At 54.5% G+C, this 26,292-nt stretch overlaps 1 protein-coding gene across 1 annotated transcript in view; it reads right to left on the bottom strand.

Annotated features, from left to right (window-relative positions):
• FIBCD1 (fibrinogen C domain containing 1) overlaps positions 1–19,609 on the bottom strand; it is a 37,460-nt gene extending 17,851 nt beyond the window's left edge. Inside the window, exons 1-4 of the mRNA XM_023544832.2 lie at positions 19,538–19,609; positions 8,897–9,376; positions 3,919–4,078; positions 3,277–3,413 (exon numbers count right to left, since the gene is read on the bottom strand). Of these exons, the coding sequence (XP_023400600.1) occupies positions 3,277–3,413; positions 3,919–4,078; positions 8,897–9,376; positions 19,538–19,609 (849 nt within the window). The remainder of the gene's footprint in view (positions 1–3,276; positions 3,414–3,918; positions 4,079–8,896; positions 9,377–19,537) is intronic.
• Positions 19,610–26,292: the final 6,683 nt, after the last annotated feature.

The raw sequence follows: 26,292 nt of genomic DNA, 5'->3' as shown, positions 1-26,292 counted from the left end.
CCTAACCCTCAACTCTGATGTCTGGGCTCCAGCTGGTATGTTTGCACTGTTCTACCCACCAAGGGGTTTCCGGAGGCAAATGCCGTAACTCAGATGCTCTCAGAGTTAGGAAAACAAAGAGCTTTTAACCCCCAGACACAGATCCAGCACATTTAAAAGCTCTCCGTTGGAGTCTGAAGACAGGTTTAGAGATATGTCTATCTTTGGGGTCTTTGTGGAATTCTCATCTGCTCTTTCACTGGCTCCTAAATGGCTGGCTTTGCCCTGTCAGCTCACCTCGCCCCTGCGGCCCACCTTACTCATGTCTCACCCCTGCTCAGACCAGCTAACCCCTTTCAAAACTCACCCAGGCTGCCCTCGCCCTAGCATCCCACCATGTAATCCTCTCACAAGGCTTCCCTCTCCCCTCTTCTTCTCAGTCACTTGTTTTATCTGAAGTTAAACTCTTCCTCTGGAAATCAATATGCTAAAAATAGTCAACACCAAGATCCTTGGTGAGAAGGTGATGCATCCTGCTGGCCTCCCTCATGCCCAAAGTGTCAAGATGGAAGGCTGGGGAAACTTCTAACTGAACACCTCTGGAAGCAAGTGAACCCCCAACTCCCATCTCTTCATGTCCCCTGTGAGGAATGTGGACTGTTCCCTGGAGCACTGTAGACTCCTGCTTGGTAAAAGCTCTGTGAGGGCAGGGTCACATATCTTGGTCATGGTTGGGTTGCCAGTGTCTTGCACAGGGCATGGCTCATTGTGATAAATCATAATTGAACAGTTACCAGCTCCTATGCTAAATGCTCCACAAACATTTGGTAATGGAAGCCTAGGTCAACCCTATGGACCTCTAAAGTGGACAAGTGTCTTTTTGGTTGTCCTTCCTATGAGGAATTCCCCATCTTCTGAGGATTGGTGGGAGGCAGAGACCAACCCCCACTGTTAAAACCCGTTGTCATCAAGTCAATTCTGAGTCATAGTGACCCTACAGAGCTGCCCCATAGGGTTTCTAAGGAGTAGCTGGTAGATTCAAACTGCCTACCTTTTGGTTAGCAGCTGAACTCTTAACGACCAGGGCTCCACTGCAGCTGCTAAAAACACCAGCCACTTGCCTTCCCAGCCTGCCTTGCAGTGAAGGTTATAGTCATGTGACCTAGGCACCAATCAGAAACACCCAGTGACTTTGAATTAAGAAGCAGTGACAAAGGGAATCCCTTCCAAAGAGAACTGTGAGATTTTGCCCCAGGTACAATCTTGGTGGGGGTATTCGTGTCCAGGGTCAGCTGTGTCCAGTGCTCAGTGGCAGCAGCCCCGGGGAAGTGGGGTTCTCACCAGACCAACGTGTGACCTGGTATGGGGGGCTCTGCTCCAGGCTGCATAGCCCTGAGCTGGTTTCTCAGTCTCCCTAAAGTACATTGCTTTTCTGATTAAATCAGCCACTTTCTGTTGCTTGCAGTTAAAACATCTAACTGATGTAAGTGGGTATCCCCGTTTCATAGCTGGGGAAACTGAGGTTCAGAGAACTTAAGTAACTTGCCCAAGTTCACACAGCAGGACTGAGAGCCACAGCCCGTTCTCTCCGTGGATGATGGAGCCCAAGTGTGTAAACCTCTCTGGTGGAAGGGCTCTTATTAAATGCCTGTCAGCTGAACAAGTGAACTGCCTCTTCCCCTTCTCTCTCACCACTCTAGGACAGGCACAGTCCAGTCATGGTTCTGAAGTACAGTTCTCATCCCATCTTTCCTCTTTCCAGCACCCTCAATAGCTCCCCAGTGTCTGCCCCAAACCCCACAGCCTGGGATACTGACCACCGTACCCTCATCCCTTCTGTGCGCCACATATCCCAGAAGACTCCCTGTTCCCTGAATACGCCATGTGCTTTCTGACTCCCATGGCCTCATTATGTTGTTTCCTCTTCCTGGGATATCTTCTTTTTCCTGCACACTCAGAAACCTTCCCCACCCTCTAAGGCTCATCAGAAACACCTCGTTCTCCAGGAAGTGGGTTCAGAGCCTCCCCCACATCTGCTAACAGTGACTTCCTCTACCCCAAATCCCCAAAGATTCTAAGTTTCTTGGAAGAACCGGGACTGAGCTTCCCTATTTCTGTACTTGTCTAGGACCCGGTACCCAGTAGGTGCTCAAACATGTATGTCCAGTCGAAATTACATGTGAAGCTGAGAATCCTTAAAGAACCAGTTCCTACTGGTCCTGCTTCCCATTGTCACTGGGTATCCCAGCCACAGCCACCTTGGGTTGGGGGGTGGTAAACAGCTTTCAGGGTGGTGCACGGGCCTCCGGGGATGGTGGTACAGGTTGTTCACTGCTTAAGGGCACTTGGCACAGGGGACAAAGTGGGTTCAAATATGGCCCACATCTGCCTCCTTGCCAAGCCATGCACCGAGTATGGTCTACTCCTGCCCAAAGGTAGGGATATGGATTTTTAAAAATGTGCACAAAGTCACCTGATGGTCAGTGGTAGGTCCACCTCCAAGCCTGAGCCACAGAAGAGGGTCAGAAGCCCACCAATTCCTCACATCCCTGTTAGGAATCCTCTGGCTTTCAAAGGGGGCTTGCAAACCGCCTATGGGCCAAATCCTGCCTGCTGCGTGTTTATCTCGATATCTTTATTGAGGTATAATTCAGATACCATAAATTCATCATTTAAAGTGTTCAATTCCATGGCCCTCAGTATATTCACAGAGCTTTGCAATGATCCGCACAGCCGGTTTTAGAAGATTTTCATCACCTCAAAAAGAAACCCCATATCCTTTACATGCTGCCTGTTTTTGTAGTGCCTGTGAGCTCAGAATGGTTTTTACCATTTTTTAAAATGACTTTTCAAAAATTCAAAGAATATATGAAATTCCGATTTCGGTGTCCGTACATACAGTGTTACTGAACATAGCCAGGCCCACGTGTTTCCATGTTGTCTCTGGCTGCTTTGCCACTACCACGGCAGAGGTAGGTAGTTGCAACAGAGACTGTCGAGTCTGTGTGGACCAAAAGCCTCAAAAGTGGACTATCTGGCCCTTTGCAGCCAGAGGTTGCAGACCCCTCCACTCTTTCCATTTCAGAGCTCTCTGGAGAGATTATGACCAAGCCATGTGGAGGTTGGGGCAGTAGTACCTGCGCAAAGCCCGACCAAGGGAGAAACACTGGGGAAGAGGCTGCTCAGAACACCCTGGGTCCAACTGCATGGCCTTCTAGGCCCCTCCAGGGCCCCCACTGTCTGCAGAGCCGAGAGGAAGCCAGGTCTGGCTGAGCCGCCACCAGCAGGGAGACTCACCGTCCAGCCGCCACCGTCAGTGCTCATGTCACAGTAGACCTGGAAGCCAGCGGGATAGTGGGTGGGGAAGACCGAGTAGATGCCGTCTTCCTGCTGTCCGCTCAGGAAGACGTCAAGACAGTCGCGGGGCCTAGAGCCTGCAGCAGGGAAGACTGGTCAGGGGCCACTGGGCCTAGGCTCCTGAGTGCCTGCCCACCTCCCTCCCTCTGAACCTGTCCTGGAGTCTCTCTGACTTGTCTGATCATTGGGCAATGTCCTGAGTGGCTGAAAATGCAGGCCTGGGTTGGGAGCATTGGCTCTGCCATTTCCTATGTGAGTTTGGGTGAGTGAATTACCCTCTCTGAGCTTTGCTTTCCTCATTTGGGAAATGGGCATCATGACTCCACCTTGTAGGGTATGGGAGAGGCTCCATGGGAGGGTGCAGATAATGTGCTCAAGTACTGCCTGGTCCGTAGTCAATGCTCAGTAAAAAACACAGGGCTGTGGGGTGGGTTGGGGAGGCTAGAGGGTAAAAATGTGGATGGCCGTGGGACCCAAGTTTGGGCTCCACATGTCTTGTGACAGGGCAACCATCACCCCAGCTTTCCAGCTCCCCAGGGCTGGGCACCCAAGTGCCCCCAGGGAGGCAGCCCCCCCACTCACCATTGGCACAGCCCCGGGGCCGAACTCCCCTGGCAGGCGCCCTCTGAAGATCGGCCTTGACTCGGGGTCTGCCCAGCCCCCGGTCTCTCTGCAGGGCATCCAGAACATCGCTGACGGAGTTGACCAGGTGAGCCATGTGGCCTTGGCTCTCAGAGAGAAGCTGCAGGGCACAGGGGGTGAGGCTCTGGTGGACCTCAGGGACCACAGCATATCACCTCCCAGGCTGCCTTCCTGTGCCTTCTGTGCCCTCCCCGAGACAGATGTGGGCTCCAGGTGTAACAACAGCCCTGGCCCTGCTCTGGGTCTGAAGGGCCAGCTGTGCTGGGATGGAGCCTACTTGTCGGGACAGTGAGCACTCCGAGGACAGACGGCTCAGGTAAAAAGGGACAAGGTGGCTCCAACAGGCACCTGCTGCTCCTGCTGCCCCCCAGCTCTGTTCCTTTTGCCATTTCTGTGCACGGCCCAGGTGAGAATAAACTGGTAGGGGGCTGCTGTGCAGCTAAGACAGCACCTGGCACCAGGTAAACGTGGGCTCAAACCTTAATTCATCCCTGTACCAGTCATATGACTTGGGGTGGGTGGCTTCTCTCCTCTGCAAACAGGGGTAATGTGACTTCCCTGGACAAATTGCTACAGGGACCAGTGACACCATGGGGGTGGTGCCTGGCATAGCGCTGGTGCCACAGTCCATCTCGTTATGTGAATTTGTACGGCACTCTGCAGGTAACGAAGCATCCTCCCTTCCTTGGTCTTTCTGGGCCCCATTCAAGGTCATGAAGGCAGGGTGATTCATCTGCACCTGACAGATGGGAACCCTGAGGTTTGGGAGGGCGGGGGCCTTAGTGCAGCCCCTGTGCTCAAGCTGGGCCCAGAAATGAGGACAGTGATATCCCATCTACTCCCATGCAAACCTCACTTTGACTGTCCTCCGCTTTCTGATGTCCACGACTTCACCAGTCCACCCCCGCCCCCACAATGTTTTAAACAGGTAGGACTTAAGTTGTCTCCTTGATACAAATGTGGAAACTGAGGCCCAGAAGAAGAGGCCATGAGAATGAAGGACAACACGGGACCAGGACTCACACCAGTTCCCCAGGGCTGATTGGTAGAAACGGAACCCAGGGCTGAGGTCACTGTGTAGCGAGTCCAGGCTCCAGGCAGCACAGGGCCTGGGGGCAGTGGTTTCGAGCCAGACCCTAGTGTTGGTCACCTGGGTTTTGACTCCAACTCCTTCCCTCACTCACTACCCATGTGATTCTGGGAGCGTGAACGAAGCCCTCCACACCTCACTTTCCTCCTCCCATATACCAGAATAATGAGACTTATTTTTCTGGGGGGCAGAGATTTATGATAACCTGTGTTGGAGCCTTTGTGCTCAGCAGCGTTACCTATCTTATTGCTCCCACCACTGCGGCCCCCTCCCATCACCGGAGCCTGTCTCTTCTCACAAAGTGCAGCACAGTTTCTCCCTGGCGTCTCAGCTGTGCCAGCTGCCCGAGGGGTCTGGGACTCTTGCCTCCCCACTCTGGGCCCCAGGAAGCAGCAGGGGAAGGCAGGGTCACGGGCAGACCGCAGCTGGCTGCCCAGTGAGCATGGAGCTGGCTGGGTCTTTACACACCAGATCTGTCACTGGGCAGATAATAGCCCATCCGAGGAAGGAGACTAGAAATACACAGTACCGGCAGTTTACAAAATATAATACTCCAGCTTATCGCAGGCAGGCGCCCTGCAAAGCTTTTAGTTTCCCTGCCAGTTTCCCCTCTGCTGAGCAGGTGATACAGTGAGGGCTAAGCCTGGGGGCGCAGAGGTGTGCACAGGGACAGGGAGAGCCTGGCCAGGTGGGGTTCCTCCCTGGGCTTCACTGCACAGTCCTGTAGACAGGCCCTCAGGGGAGCCCTGCAGAGGGACGCGTGTGGGTTGGGGGTGAAGCCAGCCTACAAGGCGTGGGTGGCAAAGATCTCCTCGGGCTCAAGATTCACTGGTTTCCACTACACCTTTCCTGTCTGAGAACCATCCTTCTGAACTGACTCAGCCACAGAGGAGGAGCTTGGCCAAGACACATTCTAGAAACTCAGGCACAGCCCCTTCTTGCTAACGGGCAGGAAAGACCTCGGTTTAAATAAGCAAATGATTAAACTTGAAAATGTACATATAAGCATGACCCCATTAATGGGGAAGTCAGTCCCTGAGTGCTGAGCTGTGGACTTTGATAAGGCTTCTGGAGGCAGCGAAGTCAGAATCACTGCTTCTGGCACTTAGTTGTGGGGCCAAACTTAAACAAGATACTCTGCTGCTCGGAGCCTCAGTCTGCCCCTCCATTGAATAGGGGCCATAATTCTACTTACTTCCTGGGGTTATTGTGCAGCAAAGAGTATAATACATGGTGTGGGCTCCAAACCCCGTTGCTGCCAAGTCAATTCCGACTCATAGCGACCCTAAAGATCAGAGTAGAACTGCCCCATAGAGTTTCCAAGGAAAGGCTGGTGGATTTGAACTGCTGACCTTTTGGTTAGCAGCCATAGCACTTAACCACTATGCCACCAGGGTTTTCTTAAGTGGTAATTTTCACCATTACTGTTATAAAATCGAAGGAGTCCCTGGGTGATGCAAACGGTAATGCACTCGGCCGCTAACTGAAAGGTGGGAGGTTTGAGTCCACCCAGAGGTGCCTCAGAAGACAAGCCTGGCGATCTACTTCCAAAAAACCAGCCACTGAAAACCCTATGGAGCACAGTTCTACCCTGGCACACAGGGGGTCACCGTGAGTCGGAGTCAACTCGGCGGCAACTAGTAAACTGGTCTTATAAAAGGGATTTTAAATGGTATCTCCCCATAGCTCTAAACTTCAGCTTACAATTTCCACCCTAAGAACAGAAAATAGAAAATAATAACAGACAGGAAACGTCTCTCCCTGGCCAGACGCTGGCCAAACCCATTTGCACAGTATGGTGCTCAGAGCATCTCATCAGAGGTGTACCACATCATCCCCATTTTACAGGTGGGAAAACCCAGCCCAGAGAGGAGACGGGACCTACCCGCGGTCCCACAGCTGGAGCCTGGATCGGATCCCACGTGTGCTGACTTGAACTCGCAGTGGCCTCAGAGGTTAGTGCATATACGAATCACCTGGCGCTCTTGTTAAGATGCAGATTCCTGCCCTCTTCCCCTACTTAGGATCTAAGGGATGAGGCCCAGGAACTTGCCTTTTAATAAGCACCCCTGGCAATTTGGCCCAGGGTACCCAAGGGCATATCTTGGAGGAGCCCAGGTCTCAATCAGCTGAGGGTCTGGGAAACTTGAAGTAGAGGAGTTAGGAGCTGGCTGGCTGCCTCTGAATGAGACACAAAGACAAACTGTCTCTGAAATCATCCTGAGTCTGTGCGAAATGAGTCAAATTAAACATTCCTTGAGAAATAAATACATCAGGTGAGCCGGAGCACTCCTGTGGCCCAGAAAAGACATTAGTCTTTCAAGAATAGTTCTAGGCCTTTTCATAGGTTATGGGGCTGGGGATTCCAAGGCTCCACCCCTCCCATCACCCATCCATCATTAAGAGTGAGCATTTATGGGCTGACCTCAAGCTGACCTGGGAATGAGCTTTTGGAGAGAATGGTGGGGACTCAGATCACCCAGAAAGTTTGGAGGTCTCCCCGAGCCTTGCTGACAATGCCTGGGGAAGTCACAGATGGAGGGGGCAGCAAAAAGGCCGACTAAACACCCCCACCCCACCCCAGGAGCGGGAAGCCGCCTTCCCATCCGTCACTCAGACAGGGTGATGAGGACTGTAATTTCTCCAGCTGTAGCCTTCAGAAGGGGGGAAAGGCCTCATTGCTCACCAGCTGTTGGGTGACCAGATTGCTTGGTCATCGGAGTGTCTAGGTGGGGAGGCAGGGGGCAGGCAGAAAAGGATGGGGCAGCTGGGCTGGCAGGACTGCGGGGCAATGTGGGAGGCAAGCCTCCCACCCTCTAAGAATCCAAGTTAGAGGGATGACAGGGTGCAGGGTTGGAGGCTGGGCAGGGCACCGGCAGATTAGATTCTAGGCTGACCTAGCCACTGACCCTTGAACAAATCACCACCCCTACCTGGGCCTTAGAAACCCTGGTGGCGTGGTGGTTAAGAGCTTTGGCTGCTAATCAAAAGGTCGGCAGTTCAGGCAGTTCTACTCTGTCCTATAGGGTCACTAGGAGTTGGAATCAACTCGACAGCAACAGGTTTGGTATTTGGTTTTATCTGGACCTCAGTGTTCTCTTCTGGAAAATGGGGAAGGCAAATGAGATGATCCTAAACCCCTGATTCCATGAAGGGGAAACTTATTAGCACTTTGGTGTGGTCTCTGAGCCAAGATTGGAAACCTTTCACCTACACCCACCTGATGCTTGCCAGAACCCTGGCTTGGCTCAGGAGTGGGGCTGGGGATAGTTTAGGACTGGCTAAGGGTCCAGCTGGGCTCTCTCAACTGGTCTCTCCTTGCCTGGAAAACCGTGGGCATCACTTGGCAGTAGACAAGAGGAGCAAGGGAGAGGGGGTGCAGCTCTCTCTGGTATGGTGACATTGGGAAGAGGGCTTGCCACTGCCCAACCTGTGTCCTTGAGCAAGTCACTTCCCCTTTGGGCCTCAATTTTACTTACCTATTGATGGGTCACTGTCCCCCTCACCTGCATCTCGGGGCACCTGGGGAGCAGACCTTGGGGTTGGCCTGACTATTGAATGCCCCAGGGCCACCAGGGCAGCATGAGAGCAGAGAAATTGGGTTTGAGTGCTGGCGCTGCCAACCAGGAGCTGTGTGGCCTTGGATAAGAGTCTTTCCCTCTCTGGCCTCATTTGCTCGTCTGTGAATGGGAATAACCCCAGCCCAGTGCCCAAGCACTTAGGGATTTAGGGAAGTTGTGGACATCAGGTGCCAGCACAGGGCCAGCATGCGGTGACAGCAACCCCATGCCCCCGCCAAGACCCAGAGGTGCAGAGCCTGTCCCTTACCTGGATGAGGCGACCCTGCTCACTTTGCAGGGTGTTGAGCCCCTGACCCAGCATGCCATGCCCCTTCCGCAGCCCCACACACTCTGCCTGCAGCTCCGAGGCCCGGGCCAGCAGCCGAGGCAGCTGGTCAGCCAGCGTGTCCAGCAGCGCCTGCTCCTGCTCACCGCCCAGCTGTGGCCTAGCCTGGTGCTCGGTCAGTGCCTGTAGCACCGAGGCCTGGGCGCCCTCCAGGCGGGTGAAGCCGTCAGCGAGGTCAGGGCAGCGCGGGTCGATGAGGATGCTGAGGCGTGAGCTGTCGGCCCTCTCCACGGTGACCAGGGCGCTGTTGGGCCCAGCCGGCCCGGTGCTGACGATGGGTGGGGGGGCCGTGCCCGGCGTGTGTGTGTGGTTCATGAAGAGCACGGCGCCTGTGACAGCCACGGCCAGCAGCACAGCCAGTGAAAGCAGCACGGTGCACAGCACATACCCGCAGCTCGGCCGCTACGGGCCCGCACAGGCACACAGACAGACAGACAGATGGAGAGAAGGGACACCACGTTAGAGGCAGGCTGGGCATTGGCTCCACTCAGGAGGGTGCAGGCAGCCCCAGGGATGAGCCTCTGGCCTTTGTGAGGCCGGGACAAGGCTCAGAGGACCTCCTTCCTGGGGTTAGGGGAAAGGAGTTACAGAAAAGGCAGAGGTGAGAGAGAGAGTACCAGAGGGAGACAGATAGGGCCACACACCAGGATGTAACAAGAGTGAGCAGGCAGGACCACAGGTGGACAGAGAAGATGGAGAGAGACACCCAGAGGGAAAGAGACAGAGAAGAAAGGGAAAAATCCTGCGCGAGGGATACAGGGAGGCAGAGATGGAAAGGGACGGAAAAGAGAGACTGAGGCAGAGAGACAGGGAGACCGATGGAGAGAGATGCACCTGCCTTGCCCCGTGTGTGTCCCACATGGTGTGAGCACAGTGACCCCTTCCCTCCCCTCCCTTTTGTCGCTTCTGGCTCCTGCAGGCCACAGATATTGGGGGAAGAAACACAAAACTGCAGACATAGTGTCTGCACGCAGGAGCAGCCCCGCTTGCTGGGTGGGAAGACGGGCACGCGCCTGTGACGTATTTAGGTGGCCAGTAGGGACCAAGAGCATCAGGTGCTCTGCAATGGCTGCGTCCCTAGCAGGTGTACAGGAGCTGAGGGTTTGAGGAAGCCAGGAAGAGGCCAGGGAACTCTGAGGGTGGACAGGAGGCAGGCATGGGTTTAAAGCTATCCCTCGAGCCCTACCAGGTCTGGTAAGGGCTGGAGGTGAAGACTCTGGCTCTGTAGCCAGATGGGACTGGGTTTAGGACCCTGCGCTCCCATTTCCATCTGTGTGACCGCAAGCAAGGGACCTCACCTCTCTGAGGCTCCGTTTCTTCACCTGTAAAATGGAAGCAATAATGATACCCACCTCTCCGGGTTATTGAGAACCCACGAGTACCTGTAATTCAGACTCAGGAAAAGAGATCAGGAATGGTGATGATGTTAAAGCCATCACACTGTCACAGCAGGATGACTGCCTTGGAGGTAGTGAGCGCCCATCACTGAAGGTCCCTTCCAACCTGGGGTATCCACGTCCCAGGAATCCCCAGCAGCCTCAGCAGGCCCCCGAGGCTGGCTCTCCCGTCCCGTGGGCACAGTGTGGCTGACTGAACCCCTATTTCCTTCACTTTCCTCCTCTCCTTCACAGAGCATGCCCCTGGCAGGACAAATACCAAAGGGCTGGGCAGAGTGGCGCTATGGCCACTGTGGAGAAAGGGGCGTCCCCACCTCCATCCAGGCCAGGGCTGGCCAGTGGGGCACGAGGAATCCCAGAACAGAGCAATGAGGCAAAATGGGAGAGTGGAGGCAGTGCAGGCGTGATAAAAACTGGCTCCCGGGACTGGCAGGGCTTACATGGGCCCTAACAGCAAAGGAAGTCTAAATGCAACTTGCAATTAAATTAGGTGTCGCCCCTAAAAGGAGCCCTGGTGGCACAGTGGTTAAGTGCTTGGCTGCTAACTGAAACTGAAAGGTCAGTGGTTCTAACCCACCAGCTGCTCCGAGGGAGGAAGACGTGGCAGTCTGCTTCCATAAAGGTCACAGCCTGGGAAACCCTCTGGGGCAGTTCCCCTCTATCCTACAGGGTCACTATGTATCAGAATTGACTCAATGGCAGTGGGTTTATGGATGGTCCCCAAAGCATGTAGCAGGTAGCTCGATCTACAGGCAGTACCACATGTGGAAGCAAATGCTTTGGGGGCCCAGATTCACTGGATTGAATCACTCACAGCCCAAAGGGAGCGTGGAGAGCAGCTACTAAGCATTTGGCACCTGAGGAACCTGAGGCCCAGAGAGCTCAAGGGGCTTGTCCAGAGTCACACAGCAAAACTGGAGGCAGAGCTCAGACTGGGCCCCACGCCTCCTGCCTCTCTCCCAGGGCCAGGCTCTATTTCTTCAATTCTAAGACACACAATTCCACCCACATTTTAAACTTTCTGAATCCGAGATGCATCTTTAAGTGAGTTAGTATATTAAAACACTTGGAGCTGAGCCCAGCACATTGTGTGTGAGCGATAAATATTAGCGGTTTTTATTATCTCATGATCAATGTTTACAGCACATCTGGAGGGGATTTTTTTTTTCCACCCAAAGTGTTAGTTCTGTGTGTGTTTGATGCTGGAGTGCACCTTCTTCTTTTGCACATCCCCAATGTTGGGGAGCACCTTACACTTGCAACTGGCAGCTTTTTTTTGGAGACGTAAAATAGTAATGCCTCTTACATCATCGCAGCTTACTACTGAGGAAATACGGTAGCACAGACAGCTTCCTTTCGTAAATCTGAATTGTACAAGTCTCTCCTGAATCCCCTACTTGGCACCAGAGGTGGATGGGGCATGAGGTGAAGGGGACAAGCAAACCCCAAGGAAGGGGTCCTTTTTGTTGGCAGGGGAGGGGATCCCTTGGCCTGTCTCTGCAGTGATAGTGCCCCCTGGCTCAGTGCTCCACTCCTCCTCTCTCCACACACTGCCCAGGTTCCTTGGGGCCCACGTTGGTACCAACCAATTTACACCAGCCAGACCAGAACATGTTACGGTTTCCCTCGGTTGGCTCTGCACACTGCATCCTTTGCCTGGAGCATGCCCGTTTCCATATTCCCCCGCCACAGGCCCTACTTATTCTCTTCCTTCAGGTCTCAGTTGACGAGATATCACCTCTACCAGGGAGCCTTCCTTGCCTATCTCATCATCCCTCTCCCCAACTTATAAGGGACTCCTCCTCTGTGATCACAACCCTCTGTGCTTCCGCGTAGCGGTGCTTATCAAGACTGATATTCATTGTCTGTTTATTCATTCAAACATCCATTTGACATTCACTGGGTCTCACCATGAACCAGGCTCTAGGCCACTCTCTGAGGAGGTAGCAGTGGACAAGTCAGATCTGGCCCCTGCCTGAGGGAGTTTATATCCCATGGATCGTGACCCTTAACCTTTTGGGGAATGTGGATCCCTTTGGAAATCTGATGAAGACTGTGGACACAATTTCTGGGGACTGAAGGCCAGTGAATCCCAGGTCCAAGAACCTGGCCATATATTGTGAGCCCCCCGAGGGCAGAGACCTGGTGAGTACTGTCCTGCTCACCACTGGGTACAGAGCAATCCTGAGGGCTGTTTGCTGGAAGGATGGAAAAAAGAGAGGAAAAGAGGGAGGGAGAGAGAGCAGATGGACTAGGTCATGTCTCCTAGACGATGCTGGCAAGGGGTGGAGGTGGAGGCATTGCTGGGACCTGCAGCACTTGCCATGGCAGAGGCTCAGGACCTCCCTGCTAAGCCCTGGATTCCCAGGCAAAGCCACCTCTGACTCTGTGCCCAGATGGCATGGCATGGAATGAAGGTAGCCTCCAGGCTGCCCCAAGTCCCCAACCACCACAAGACAGCAGCTTCCAGACAGGCTGGCATCACAATCTCGCCACCATCCCTTGGGCAATTACTATGTTCCCACCATTGAAACCTCCAAAACCCTCTGCGGTCGGTGCTACAGCTGAATTCATTTTGCAGACAGGAACACTGAGGCTCCGAGAGTGGAAGGCCCTTGCCCAAGGTCACACTGGGAGCCAGTGATAAAGCCGGCACTTGAACCAGAGGCTGGGTGGCTCTGGAATCATGCCCATCTATGCCAGGGCTGCTTGCCGAGCTATCTCCTCTGTCTAACGTATGGCTGGGATTTGAGTGACAAAGCTCTGTGTCAGCAAGTCCCTGTTTTGCCCGCTCCCCAGGTATGTCCATCCAGAGAGACACCTTGCCCCGAGCAAGCGGCTCTGAGCGCATCCTCAGACTGAATGGCATTAAGGTCCCCCAGCCGGTGAGGCAGGGGTTGGGCTGGCAGAGGGGCCAGCATCTCTCCTCTCTGTCTCCATCTCTGGGATGCCAGCCCTATCGGGTGTCCTCTTTCCACCTCCATCCCAGCCACTGGGGGAAGGGCAGAGGGTGAGGAGGAGGAGAGGGGCTGGAGAAAGCCACAGGGGGTCTGTAGAGGGGCAGGCGGGTGAGCAGAGGATGATGGAGATTGGCGATGAAACAGGCCACTCAGCAGAGGAGAATTAGTCTTTGGAGACCACCTTAAAGATGAAGTACTGTTCGCTTTTATAGGCTTTTACGTGCCTCGCAAAGAAATCTGCCTGAGATAATAAGGGGGGGCTTTTGCGGTTTGCAGCCCAACTGAGTCTGGAGCTTATTAATCAGCCTTCGGCCTCAGCAGAGCGAGGTGCACAGCCTGGGGTCTTGGGGAGGCACACAAAACACTCTGCCTCCCCAGGAAGGCATTTTGAGGCAGCGTGATGTGGGAGGAGTCAGAAGCCCTGGGTTCAAAACCCATTCCTACCACTCCTGCCTGAGCTCCCAGCTGGGGGTGCCTGGCTTTGTTCCCTGGGTGACCCCCAGCCCCTGGCCCAGGGTCAACAGCTCCCCAGGAAACCCTGGTCTTAGTAAGGACAAGGGCGGCTGGTGACAGGGTGGAGGCAAGAGGCAGGCATCCCCAGAGGGTCCTCAATTGCAGTATGACATCTGCAGAGGCTGCCTCCTCTGAGTCCCCAGCCTCCAGCAGAGACCATGAGGGTCTGGCAAAGGAAGGGAGGGCTCAGAAGAAAGAGACTGGGCACCAAAGTGCCCTGCTAAACAATCCTACCTAGCCCCACACCCTCCCCTTCTTCCTTGTTTTCTGAGGGAGCTGGGCTGGGTATCCCCCTGGGCAGGACTGAGAGATCAAATTCCTTGGACTCAAGTGAGAAGAAAGTCTCCTCCCCCTGCTGGCCTTGAAAGGGAGGCCAGGCAAGGTTTGATCTAGGTGCAGGCTGATCTGAACACCTCCCCGCTCTGTCTCCCAGGAGTACCCTAGCCAGGGCAGGATAGCTGCTCATCATAACAAAAACACATCTTGGGGCTTTGGGTTGGAAAACTAAGGGGGTTGAGCAGGTACTCTGGCATGGCCTGTGGGATCAGTGGGGAGGGTGGGCACCAATCCCTGCCCCAATCCAATGCCCCTGGGGTTCTTCCTCACCTCTCCCTGGACAAATGGCTGGAACCCTGGTTGAAATCCGAGCCCCTGGGCCCCAGTGGGAGGTCCTGGAGAGCCCCTGAGAGTGAGGGGCTGGCTCAAAATCCTAGGGTCCTAGGGACTGAAGGGGGGAGGGTCTGTAGGCCTTTGAGGGAGAGCCCCCTGTCCTGCTGGGCCTTTTAAATGGAACTGATAATTAGGGACATCTGAAGCTTCAGGTCCCAGGGTGGGTCCTGGGAGAAGTAGCTGCAGGTGTCCAAGGGGACAAAGAGGCAGGGCTTGGGGAGCTGTCCCCCTTGGAGGCTCCAAGCTCCCCGAGCTCTCTCCCTCTCCAGGGAGCAGTCGGCTCCAGGCCCATTTCTCAGGGGTCTCCAGATGTCTCCTGTGAGAGTCTTGTCCACCTTCCCCACCCCTTCCTCCCCCCTTCCACCCCCCGCCATCACAGCACTTGACCTCCCGGATGGCCCAGCTGGGTCTCATGCCCACAAACCAGGCATTTCTCCCCCGAAACATGAGCCCTACTGAGTTTCCCAATCTGGGGATAGCCCCAACACCCACCAGCTACCCCTCCAAAGTCAGGTACCTCCCTGTACTCCACTCCTGCAACCCCCAAGCCCAGCCAGTCACCTGTTTCTGTTCACTCCACCTCCTCCAATTCCCTGTCAAAGAGGTTCCTATGGCCCCAGCTCCTGCCCTGGTCTAGGTCCCCTCATCTGCTTCTACATCACTGGCCTCTAAATCACTTGGACCATCTCCCCACTGGCTCCCTACTGCCTCCTAGCGATGTCAACCCATTCTCTAGTGGGCCCCTAAGGGCCTTTCCTAAAAGCAGAGCAGATCAGAACACTGTCCAGCTTAAACCCCTCTGGGGCTACCAAGGCCTCAGGAGCAGGCATTGTTTGTCCGCAAGGCCTAAGGCACCCTCAGTCTCCCCAGCCCCAGCCTCACCTTCCACCCCTACTTTGTTCTCTCTGCCTGCCTTGATCTCTTTTCATTTCCCCCTAACACACCTGGACCTCCCTCGAGTATAGACTCGGCACATGCTATTCTCTCTCCTGGGGCCCCCTCCACCCAACCAGACTCTGGCTGAGCTTAGAAATCACCTCCTCCAGGAAGCCTTCTGTGCACCCTGCCCCTAGCTGGGCTTCTGGCCTCCCCAGCCTCCCCCATCACAGCCCACACCACTGAACTAGACATTTGGGTAATGATGAGTGAAGGAAGACACTCTTGGCTTCTAATCCCCCATGGGCCTCTGCTTCCCTTATTTCACGACTATTTGGTGACCTCGGTGCAAACCACAGGGACCAGGAGGAAAGACGCTCATATTTTTTTCTTTATGGCAGTCATCACAGCTTGTAATACCTGACTTGTGAGTTTATTTGTTCCCCCCATGAGACTCTAAGTTCCCTGAAGCACAGACCATATCCACCAGATTCACGGCTGTATCTCCTAGCTCAAGGTAGGGACTCTATAAAACAAAACCAAACCCAATGCCAACCAGTCTATTCCAACTCATGGGGACCCTATAGGACAGGATAGAACTGCCACATCAGGTTTCCGAGGCTCTAAGTCTTTACAGAAGCAGGCTGCCGCGACTTTCTTCTGCAGAGCAGCGGGTAGATTCAAACTGCCAACCTTTTGGTTAGCAGCTGAGCTCTTAACCACTGTACCACCAGGGCTCCAGGACTGTATAAATAGTTGAGTGAATTAAATGTAGAAGGGATTTAGTTCGACATCAGGAAGAACTTCCCAATGAGAAAAAAAAGATTTTTTTTCTTTCTGGAATGTTTTTAGAAGTTTTAAATGTATCAGAAATACACTGCTTGGGATGGGTGGTCTTGGACCACTAAGGTTGACTTCCTATAGGTAGCGTGGATTGAGACCTGCTCAGAAACAAGGTGGCTCTGGAGGAGGTGTTTACAGGATGACTCCTGCCCCGAACTCAGGGAGTAGAATAATCCTGTCTATTTCTAGATCCTTTCATCTAAGCAACCCCAGACTCCTGGCAAGTATCACTTCACTGTCATCTCCCTGCTCCAAGGGTATGAGAGCCCCTTCCTTCTGTAGGTGGAGAAGGAACACTAATGAAGTCAGGCAACCTGTCCAAGGTCACCCAGCAAAGGAGTAGCTGAGGCTGGACAGGGTGGGGCAGAGCGGACCTGAGGCAGTTCCTGAGAGTGGGAGCACTTGGACACAGGCCCTTCTGTGGCAGTGGTGCTGAGTGCCCAGAGAACCACGCAGCCCTGACACCGAAGGCTCTCCTCGTGAATTACATAACGCAGGCTGGATAGAGAAAGGACAGCCAGCCTCTCTTCCCTCATCTTTCCACATTTTCCCACAGAGCCATGGGCCCTGGCTCCAGCTCTCTTAGCCTTGGTTTCCTCATCTACCAAATGGGTTAATCATCGCACCACCAACCTCCCAGAGTGGTTATGACTAAGAAATGACAAATGTGGACGTGTGGCCAACTGGTGTGCAGAGTGGGGCATTGGCCTTTATTCCCCTAGAGGAAGTGCCCTTAAAGAACCTCTGCCAGGTCCTTCCTCTGGGAGCTGGCTGGTTGGATCCATTGCTTTCCCTGATGGGGGGAGGGGCGACCAGCGTACTGATGGCTGGTGAAAGGGGACAGGCTGCTTCTGTCCTCCTCACAGGTGCAAAGTGCTTTACAGTCTGCAAAGCACATGCGAATTTCCCTTGACCCTCGTAACAGCCCTTGTGAAGTAAAGAGGAAGCAGGGACTGCTGTTCCCATTTTACAGGTCCAGGCCCAGGGACGGGGAGTAATAACTTACCCAGAGTCACACAGCCTGTCAGTGGTGGAGATGAAACTAGAAGCAAGGGAGGAAAGAATGTGGGACCCAAGAAAGGGCTGGCCCAAAAGAGGGCAAAAGAAAGGCCTTGCCTCTTGTCTGAAGCTTTATACAAGCCTGGGGCTGGCATAAAGGACAGCCTGTCTAATGCTGGGTCACCAGGGGGTGGGGAAGGGAGGTGGGTGGTTGATATTGGCCCAAGCCCCTGGGGCCACAGCTCTTGACTACCTCTGATGCCAGGGGGCAGATGTCTGGGCTCTGGACTGGTGGCAGGTGGAATCTGTGCCCCCAGGGAGCAGCAGGGAGAGGCTGGGCCCAGCCCAAGAGGCCTTGAAGCCACATTTCAAACAGATTCCTCAGAAGCCACCTTCCCTTCAGACAGAGCAGGGATTGCTGCCTTCTCTCCTGAGGCTCCTCCTGCCCGGGTTTCATACAGTTCAGTTCTGCAAATACCCCTCCGTTCCCTACCTGAGCGCATGGAAGGGCTAGGGTCTGGGCCCAGGTGGAGACCTAGAGATGGGCAGTGTCCAAAAGGAGCTCCAGATCAAGGCAGGGCCTCAGGACTAGGGGACACGGCAATAAGATAAAGACAGCCAAAAGGCAGGGTTAAACTCTCCAGGGACATTAAGGCACAGGCACCAGGCATCAAGGAAGGCTTTCCTGAGGAGATGGCATTTGAACTGGGTTTTGAAGTATATGTAGAGTTTCCGAGTGAAGGGGTGTGTGTGTGTGTGTGTGTGTGGTGTGCACGTTGGGGAGCTTGATAGGGCCAACAGGATAAGCAAAGGTCTGGAGGTGGGGCAGCCTGATGTGGGGCCCAGGGAGTCACTACATATAAGGTGACTAACGGGAAGGACGGATGTGCCTGGCTAGGGACAGCCTCGAAAGATAAGTCCAGGATTTGAGACTGCTTTTGCTAAGGGAGGAGAAAGTCAGATCTCAGTCGGGGGTGACTTATTATCTGGGGACAGCCTGGGTGTGGACCTGAAGTGGAGGAGGAACAGACTATTCCTGGGAGGTACAGAGAGATAGGCTTGGCTTCAGCCCAGGTTGGAATCCTAGTTCTCCTTCTAACATGCTGTGTGACTTGGGCACAGCCCATGACCTCTCTGAGCAACCATTCCCTGGTCTGTGACATAAGAATGTGCATCCTTGCCTAGCTCCCAGGCTGCTGTGGGAAGGGAGGTGGTGCACATGGATAGGAAAGGGATTTACAAACTGTAGAGGCCTGGGCCCCCCACACCGTGGCAGCGTCAGCCCAGAAAGAATGAGCAGGTTGCAGCTCCTGAGAATGAGGGGTGGTGAAGCCCCGACACCACCGCCCCCTTCCTGCCTCTGCAAACACGAACTGTTCCTTCCCCAGTGACATCTGTCTGGGAGAAATTTAAAATTTAAAACGGGCAGGCCCATTATTTCTTCTCCTTGGCGAGTAAAAAAAAAGGGCCTCCTCATTTTGCCTGCTTGCCCCAGTCCCCTAGCGCTTGGCCTGGGGCAGCCCCAGGGCAGCCCCTCCACCTCAGCTTCCCTTCTCCAGCCTCCTCTCTGGCCAGCCCTGGTGCTCTGCTCTCACCCCCTTGTGGGACACTGCCCTAGGCACCCTCCAAGCCCTCCTCCCCTGCCCCTGAAGAGGCAGCAGGAAGTATGGAATGAACCAGCCCTGGAAGGCACAGACTTGGGTTCAAATCCCAGCAGAGCTGAGTGGCCTCAGGCAGGAGCCAACCCTCTCTAAGACTCCCTTTCCTTGACTGTGAAAGCTAGAGAATCACAATACACCGCGTCTTACACAAGACAAATATTTATTGATCCCTCCTGTATGCGGGGGCGTTGGCTAAAACCTGAGTATTCAGAGATACAGGGGTCAGGTCCTGGTCCTGAAGCTCAGGTAACCCATGCCAGGCGCCTCGCGCAAGACTGCGCCCAGAGTTGGGACTTAGTGAGAGACTAATATACCCATTACAGAGCCGATGAAAACGAGGTTCATGAAGGAGTGTGATTTGTCTGGGGTAACACAGTGAACTAAAGGGCCAGTATTACAACCCCTCCCCCTCCGCACACGCGTGCACCAGAGGTCTCTGCTGCGGGCGCCGCCCACAAGCACCCTGAGTTCAAGCCTCGGTGGAAGGAGGAAGAGAGGAAAGTGCCCGCTCCGAGCCTCCAGCGCCTTCCGTGGGTGCGCCCCAAACTCCAACCCCCGCGCTTCGGCGCCCGCCCCGCCGGCTGGAGCGGCCATCGCCTCGCCAGCCGCGCGGGCCCATGTCCCGTGCCCCGGGCCCGCGCGTACCTGCGGCTTCTCTTGCGGCCGGTCCTCAAGTTGGGAAGCGCCGCCCATGGTCTTCCACCGGTCGTTGACCATCTTCCGGCAGGAGTGGTGGGGGCGCCCGGCTAGGCGCGCCGCTGCAGAGCGCAAAGGCGCCGAGTGGGCGCAGGCTGGGGCGGCCTGGGCGTGCGAGCACGCGGGTGAGGGTGTGTGTGAATGTGCGTGTGCGCCAGTGTGTGCGCGGCTGTGAGTGCGGGCGAGAGAGGGAGCAGGAGCGCGAGAGCGCCGGCCGGCTGCCCGCCTGCCGCTCGCGCTGTGCGCGGTCCCCGCTTTCCGCTCCCGCGCCTCCCCCTGCGCGCTCCTCTCCCTCCCTCCCTTTTTTCTCTCCCTCCCTCCCTTCTTCTCAATCTCGCTGTCTTTTTTATCTCGGACTCTCTTTGCCTTTTATTTCTCTCCCGATCTCCCCACCACACACACACACACACACACACACACACACACACACACACCCCGCGGGCCGAGTTAAACTCCACCTCCAAAAAGGTCAGGATAAAGGGGGCAGAACACCTACCTCAGCACACCCGGCAGCCCGGGAGGGCAGCAAACAACCGCCGGCGACCGGGCTCTCGCCGGCTCGCGGTTGGTGGGGGGGGGCCTGAAACCCCCGGCGACGCCTCTGCACAAACTTCCTCCCAAGGCCGACTCGCACCGCGCTCCTCCTAGCTCTCAACGGGCTGACGGCGCAGTGCTCACTCCGAGACTCAGGCTGGGCAGTGGAGGTGGGACGACGGCGGCACGCCCCCTGTGGGTCTCCAAGGTCTCAGTCTCATCCCGGGGCAAGGGCGCGCAGCCTGGGAGCTTCCAGCCCCTGGGACCCTCCTCCCTCCAGGCCACAGCTCTGGGAGCAGCCCGGCCCGCGTCCCTAGACCTGCGCCCGGGCGCACACGGACAGAGAGCCCCCCGACGCCTCCGTGCCCAGCCAGCCCGCGGACTGAACGGGCGACCCCCAGTCGCTGCAACAGCTGCGGCCGCGGCGGTCTCGAGTACGAGCCGCTCCGCGCACTGCCCGCGCTCCCGGCCGATTGCCCGCGTTCCCCAGGCGCGCTCCGCGCCGTCTCAGCCCCCGCCTCCTCCTCGGCCCGGGAGAGGAGGGATTTGTGCCGGGAGGGGGGGTTTTGTCGTCCGCTCCCACCCGCAGCACTTTTAAAAACGTTTAATCCGCCGGGAGCAGCCTTCGGAGGTAATTGACAAAATCCTTAATCTGCGCTGTTAACGAGCTGCTATTGTGGTTTCTGACCGGAGGCGCCCACACGGTCCAACGCCGCGTTCTGGCCGACTTCCCCTCCCGCGCCCCTTTCTGCAGCCCCCTATCTTCTACTGCTCCTCTACCTCTAGAATAGACGCCCCCGTTCTCCGCCTCCCGCTTCTCCCCAAAGATGTTTTCCGACTCCCGGGGCGCCTTGGCCCGCCACGCTGTTCCCTGGCACTGTCTTCGTCTCTCCCCCACCGGCTGCCAGTCTGTCGCCCCATCTTCATCCCTCCCGGCCCCTTTCAGCCCCATACCGGCGGTGCAGGCTGCCGCGGGGCGCGGGGGATAGGTGGTGGTGCTGCGCCTAGGCCGGTTGGGTTGGGTGGTCCCATGTCCTCTGAGGAGGCTGTCACCACCTGCTAGCTGCTCGGTTTACCACCCTCCTGCTGTTTGTCCACAACCCTCTCTCCCCTCGGAGGGCGTCCTGCCTGCCTTATCTCCCTCATCTGCAGCCCCAGCTTGGCTGCCCACTTGGGGGCTACCCAGGGGGAGGGGACACTGGCTGAGAGTCAGCAGACTTGTGCCCCAGAGTTCTTCCTAGACGGTACCTGCCCTTACGCTCTCTTGCCCTCTTCCTCTTTCCTGAGCTGTAGGGCCTTCCTGCTCTGGCAGAGGGGTGTGGTGGAAAGCACACCTCCCTGGCTCTGTGGCCTGGGACAAGTGACTGCACCTCTCTGAGCCTCAGTTTCCACATGTATAACAAAGGTTTAACAGCGGCCTCTTCAGAAGGGCTCTTGTGAGGTTCTCAGAGACTGGGTCAAACAACTCAGCAATGTGCCTGTGCAAAGTAAGAGCTCACACTTTCCAGATTTCATGGCCTCTCTGAGACTCGCTTCCTCCTCAAACAAGGAACGGCAGCCTCCCCTCCCCCTTACTGGTGACATGTGAGGTTGGCAGGCCCCTGCCCAGTGTGAGAAGCAGGCACGAGGCCGTAAAGCTGTGATTCTACAGTTTGGGGAGAGGATGTAAACGCCAGACATGCCCTACGCACAAGTAGGAGATTGCCCTCCACCCCTGCCTCATAAAGCCGACGGTCTAGGTGGGGAGACCCTGAGCTGAGGATTCAGGGAAGGGCCAGTGGAGGTCTCATGTGCTGTGCTCCCGGGTGGTCAGGGAAGGTATCCCGGAGGAGATGGGCATGAGCCAGAGTGTGAGGGCCAGGAGTCTCTGGACAGAGAAGGAAACAGGCTCTTCAGGTGTGGGGCTGCAAAGCAAAGGCGGAGAAAGGGAATGATAAGATGCGAGGTGGGCGGGCAGGGTGCAAACAGAAGGACTCTCTGGAAGATCTCTCAGGCCTGCAGAAGGGAGGGTAGACAGGTAAGCTGGAGCCACCTAGCGGCTCCTCCTGGCAGTGTTTGCTGTCCAGTCATCTCACCTGTTCAGCTGCAGTTTCCTCAACTCTCCTGTCAGCAGGAATGTAGTGAATATGCGTTTGAGTGGGCAGGGTGTTCTCACCCTGTCACCCGCTTTGTGGTGATGCCTCTACTCAGTACCCTAAGAGAACGGCCAGCACTGACGCGGCTCTGGCATTTGCTCAGTGCTTTACGCAGCACTCACCTGATACACCTGGGGCCTTGCCTCCAGGAGAGGAGGAAGGCTGCCTCCTGTTCATGGGACCCTAGGGGCATGGTGGAGAGGGAGTGAGATGGAATTCGATCCCAGGCAGGGACCCAACCCATTTCTACCCTCCACCCTGAGATCTGTGTGAGAGACGATGCCGCTGATACACAGAGCGAACAGTCTCCCACGCTCTGATTTGTCTTTGACAAGGCTGGTGGCTGCAGAGCACCCGAGATGAGCCCAGTTGTGCTTGGCAGTCTCCCCAGGGCAAGATCAGGGCTTTCCAGCTAGCCCAAGACAGGGGTCAGCCACGACCTCAGGGGAGTTGAAACCCAGGACTCTTAGGCTGCATGAAGTTAGACCTGCAGCTGCCCTGGGTCCTTGGCTGCTTTCTACACATTCACCCTCCTCCTTTCTCTAGCTTGCAGATTCTGCACCCACCTAACTTGCCTGTCTGTGACCACCTAGACATGATGACCCCATCAACAGGCAATTCTCATCAGGGATTTTTAGTTTAAATTCCAACAAGAAAGGCTGTGATCCATCCCGGTCCTCATTCTGAGCTAGGGCATATTGATCATAGGTTACAGCTAACCAGAGCTGGCTGTCTTTGTCAGGTGCCCATCCAGGTCCAATGCTGGGAGGCAGAATGTGTTACAAGCATGGCTTCTGGGGTCCTGGGCCTGGCTCAGGACACCGCCCTCCTTAGCAGGGAGCAAGTGCAGAGCAGGTAGTGAGGTGTGCCCACATTTGGGAGATGGAAAGGAAGGGAGCCAGTGAAAGAGATAAGAAAACAGCTGGAGATGGGTGACAACAGGATGCTGGCCACTTGACCAGCTCCTATTTGCTGAGCTTCACTCCTGTATTCAGCCCTGGGCTAGGCATGCGTCATCTTCCAGTGACCCTAGTAATTGGGAGCTGTTGTTATGCCCATTTTATGGATGAGGACACTGACTCAGAAAAGTAAGTTACGTAACTTGGGTAATAGTGATATATCACAAATATGGTATAACTAATAGCTACCATCCAATAAGAATTTTCCATGTGCTGGATACTGACACCACCTTATTCCACATAATCCTCACCAAAAACCTATGGGTGTTATGAATATCCGCATTCTATAGATGAAGTAACTGAAGTTCAGAGAGGTTATGTAACTTGCCCAAGGTCACACAGCAATCAGTGAGGTCAGAATTTGAATCAGGTGTGTGTACATCCAGATCCCATCTCTCTTTCTCAAATGCCTGTTAGTCTGCCAGAGCCAAGCTGAGACACACCGAGCTGATGTGCAGCGGAGGCTCAGCGAGCGTGGCTCAGATGTTGAATGGGCTTGTCTCTTGGGGCCTGGAGAACTAGCTGGCCAGGAGGTCAGGATCTCTGGCCCTCATTTGCTCAGCCTCTGCCCGACACTGCCAAGGGCACTCAGCTCTCACCATAAAGCTCTTTCAACTTAACTCTGACAGTCACATTTATCATTAAAAATAAATTTATCTTGGCTTCCTGTGGCATGGAAAGCTACTGTGCAGTGATTCAATGGGCTTGTCACCCCTCACGGTTAGGCACGGGGAGCTGAACAACTGGATGGTCTCCAACGTCAGCTCCTCATTTTCTGCGGCTGGAGCCAGAAATGTACAGTGGGCTGACATTTAATTTAGAATCCAACATACCTTGACATAAACCCATAATACAAAGGCGGGGGCGGGGTGGGGGCTGCCAAGCCCGAGGTGGGGGCCAGTGGGATGGGAGTCCAAGTGACAGGGTGAATTTCTTTCTTTCTTTTTATTTTTTATTTTGCTTTGTCAACACTGACGATGACAGACTAGAGGCCACAATCAAAGGCGAGAATTAGCGTGGAGTGAATGAGTGTGTGTGTGTGTGCGTGTGTGCGCACATGCCTTTGTGTTGACATGCTGTGCATGGGTGGTGGGCCTGCTCCCCGAGTCCACTGGGAAGCTACCTGTGGCACCTTGTGGCATGTCTGCCAGATGTAACCGGAGAAACGTGTGCCAAGGCCAGGCCGTGTCAAGGCTAACACTGGAACCCAGGAGCAGGACTGCGCGGTCCTTAGAGACAAGGACCAAACCACCTCGTTCGTCTTTGTGATCCAGCGGTTGGCACGGGTCCTCCCGACACATAGTTAGTGTTCAATAAATATGTAGTAGGAAGAAAAAATTGTGGTTCTAAAGGCTGGAAGCAGAGTTCCTCTCAGGGAGAAACCTGTTTTTCATCTAGCAGAACAGCCCGATGGACTATTTAGGTGTAGAAAGATGAGGCTCAAGCCTGACCCAGAGGAGAGGGCAGAACACAGGGGTGAGGCAAGAAACCCAGGGAGGAATTTGCTTTTGGTAAAAGCACCTGGAGGGGGAGGGGCTCAGGAGCAGAGAGAAGAGAGGCTAAGAGGGAGCGAGAGAGGAAGGGGCCAGGCAGCTGGGGGTGGGGTGGGCTGGGAAGAAGGCTGGGCAGTGAGAACCACAGTGCTGGTGAGCAGAGAGATGTTTGCGCCTGCATTGAAAGTGGTTTTCAGGGTTGTGCTGCAGCGGAATCCCATCTGTTATCCCCTAATCTTCCATAGAAGTTGGCTCTGCCCGGCAGCCTTGTGTTTGTGGTGCTTTGGGGAAATGAAAGGAGAGGGCCCTGGCCCATAGCAAGGTCAGCACAGGGGACAGGAGGGATGCTGCAGAGGTCCAGGATACAGTGAAAGCAGGAAATCCGACCAGGAGGCAACGAGCGAACACATGAGCATGAGCTGTTTTAATTTACATTTTAGAGGCATCATGACAGCTGCCATTTTACTGTGCCAGGTGCCGTACACGGTACTTGGATATTCTCATTGAAATCCTCCCAAGAATAGAAGAAACAAATCCTATTATTTATTATCCCCATTTTACAGATAGACAGCTGAAGTATGTGGAGGTCAAGTACCTTGCTCAAGGTTATACGTGTCATAACCTCAAAGCTTGAAGTTGAACTCAAAGCTTAATATCTGACTCTAGAACCCAGTCTAACCTCATAACTGCAGAATTTGGTACCACCCTGGGCAGCAAACACTTGGGTTACCAATGTTGCTGTTGAATGAAAGGAACTGGACATAGAAAACAAAAACCTTACTCACAGGTCTGGATGCAACCATTGACCACATCCTAACCTACGAGTGAACAAGCTTTCAAAACCAGCATGCCTTAGTTTCATACTTCTTTTACATTCCATGTACTGTGATATACTGTGTGAGGCCCCTGAGGTGCTAATCCCGTTCAATGTTATTCTGACTTTCATTCATGGTGTCATAGTTTTGACATGATTTGTAATTTTGGGTTGTGAATTTCATCACTGTCAGTGCTTTATCTGTGGGAATCCAGTGTGTTCTGAGCCAGGAATTTGTCCTTTCATGGGGGATTTTCTTTTGTTTTTGCTAGGCACCCCAGGGCACTCTGAACCCAGGACCACTCTAAGTTGAGCTCTCTCACCTTGCACATAGAATAAATTCAAACTCCAGATCTTCATGAGAACATGCCTGTGGTTACTAATTTGTAGGGAGAATTTTTTCTTTGTCATCGTCCTTCTTTTGCAGATGAATTTTGCTCCTACCCTGCCCCTTCACTGATGGTGTAGCCCTGGCTTTGTGTTGACTTCTGGTTCCCCGCCTTGTTGGAGCCTAAGGTCCTAGACCCTGAAAACACAAAGACATGGTTCCCATAACTGGCAAATGCCACTGGGCAGCAGGTTTCTGACCCCTTCTTTGTTTTCTGGCCCTGTTGATTTCTCTCATTTTTTTTTTTTTTTTTTTTTGGTGAGTTTAGCTATACAGTTAAAAGAATATTTGTGATATCCAACAGTTGTAGTAGAGTTTTTTTGTTGTGGGTGTCTAGTTTACTATATTATCGAAAACAAAAGTTCCTTCTTCTCTCATGTG

The sequence above is a fragment of the Loxodonta africana genome, chromosome 9, assembly GCF_030014295.1.
Source record: "Loxodonta africana isolate mLoxAfr1 chromosome 9, mLoxAfr1.hap2, whole genome shotgun sequence".
Taxonomy (NCBI): domain Eukaryota; kingdom Metazoa; phylum Chordata; class Mammalia; order Proboscidea; family Elephantidae; genus Loxodonta; species Loxodonta africana.
This window is presented reverse-complemented; position numbering and strand designations above follow the sequence as displayed.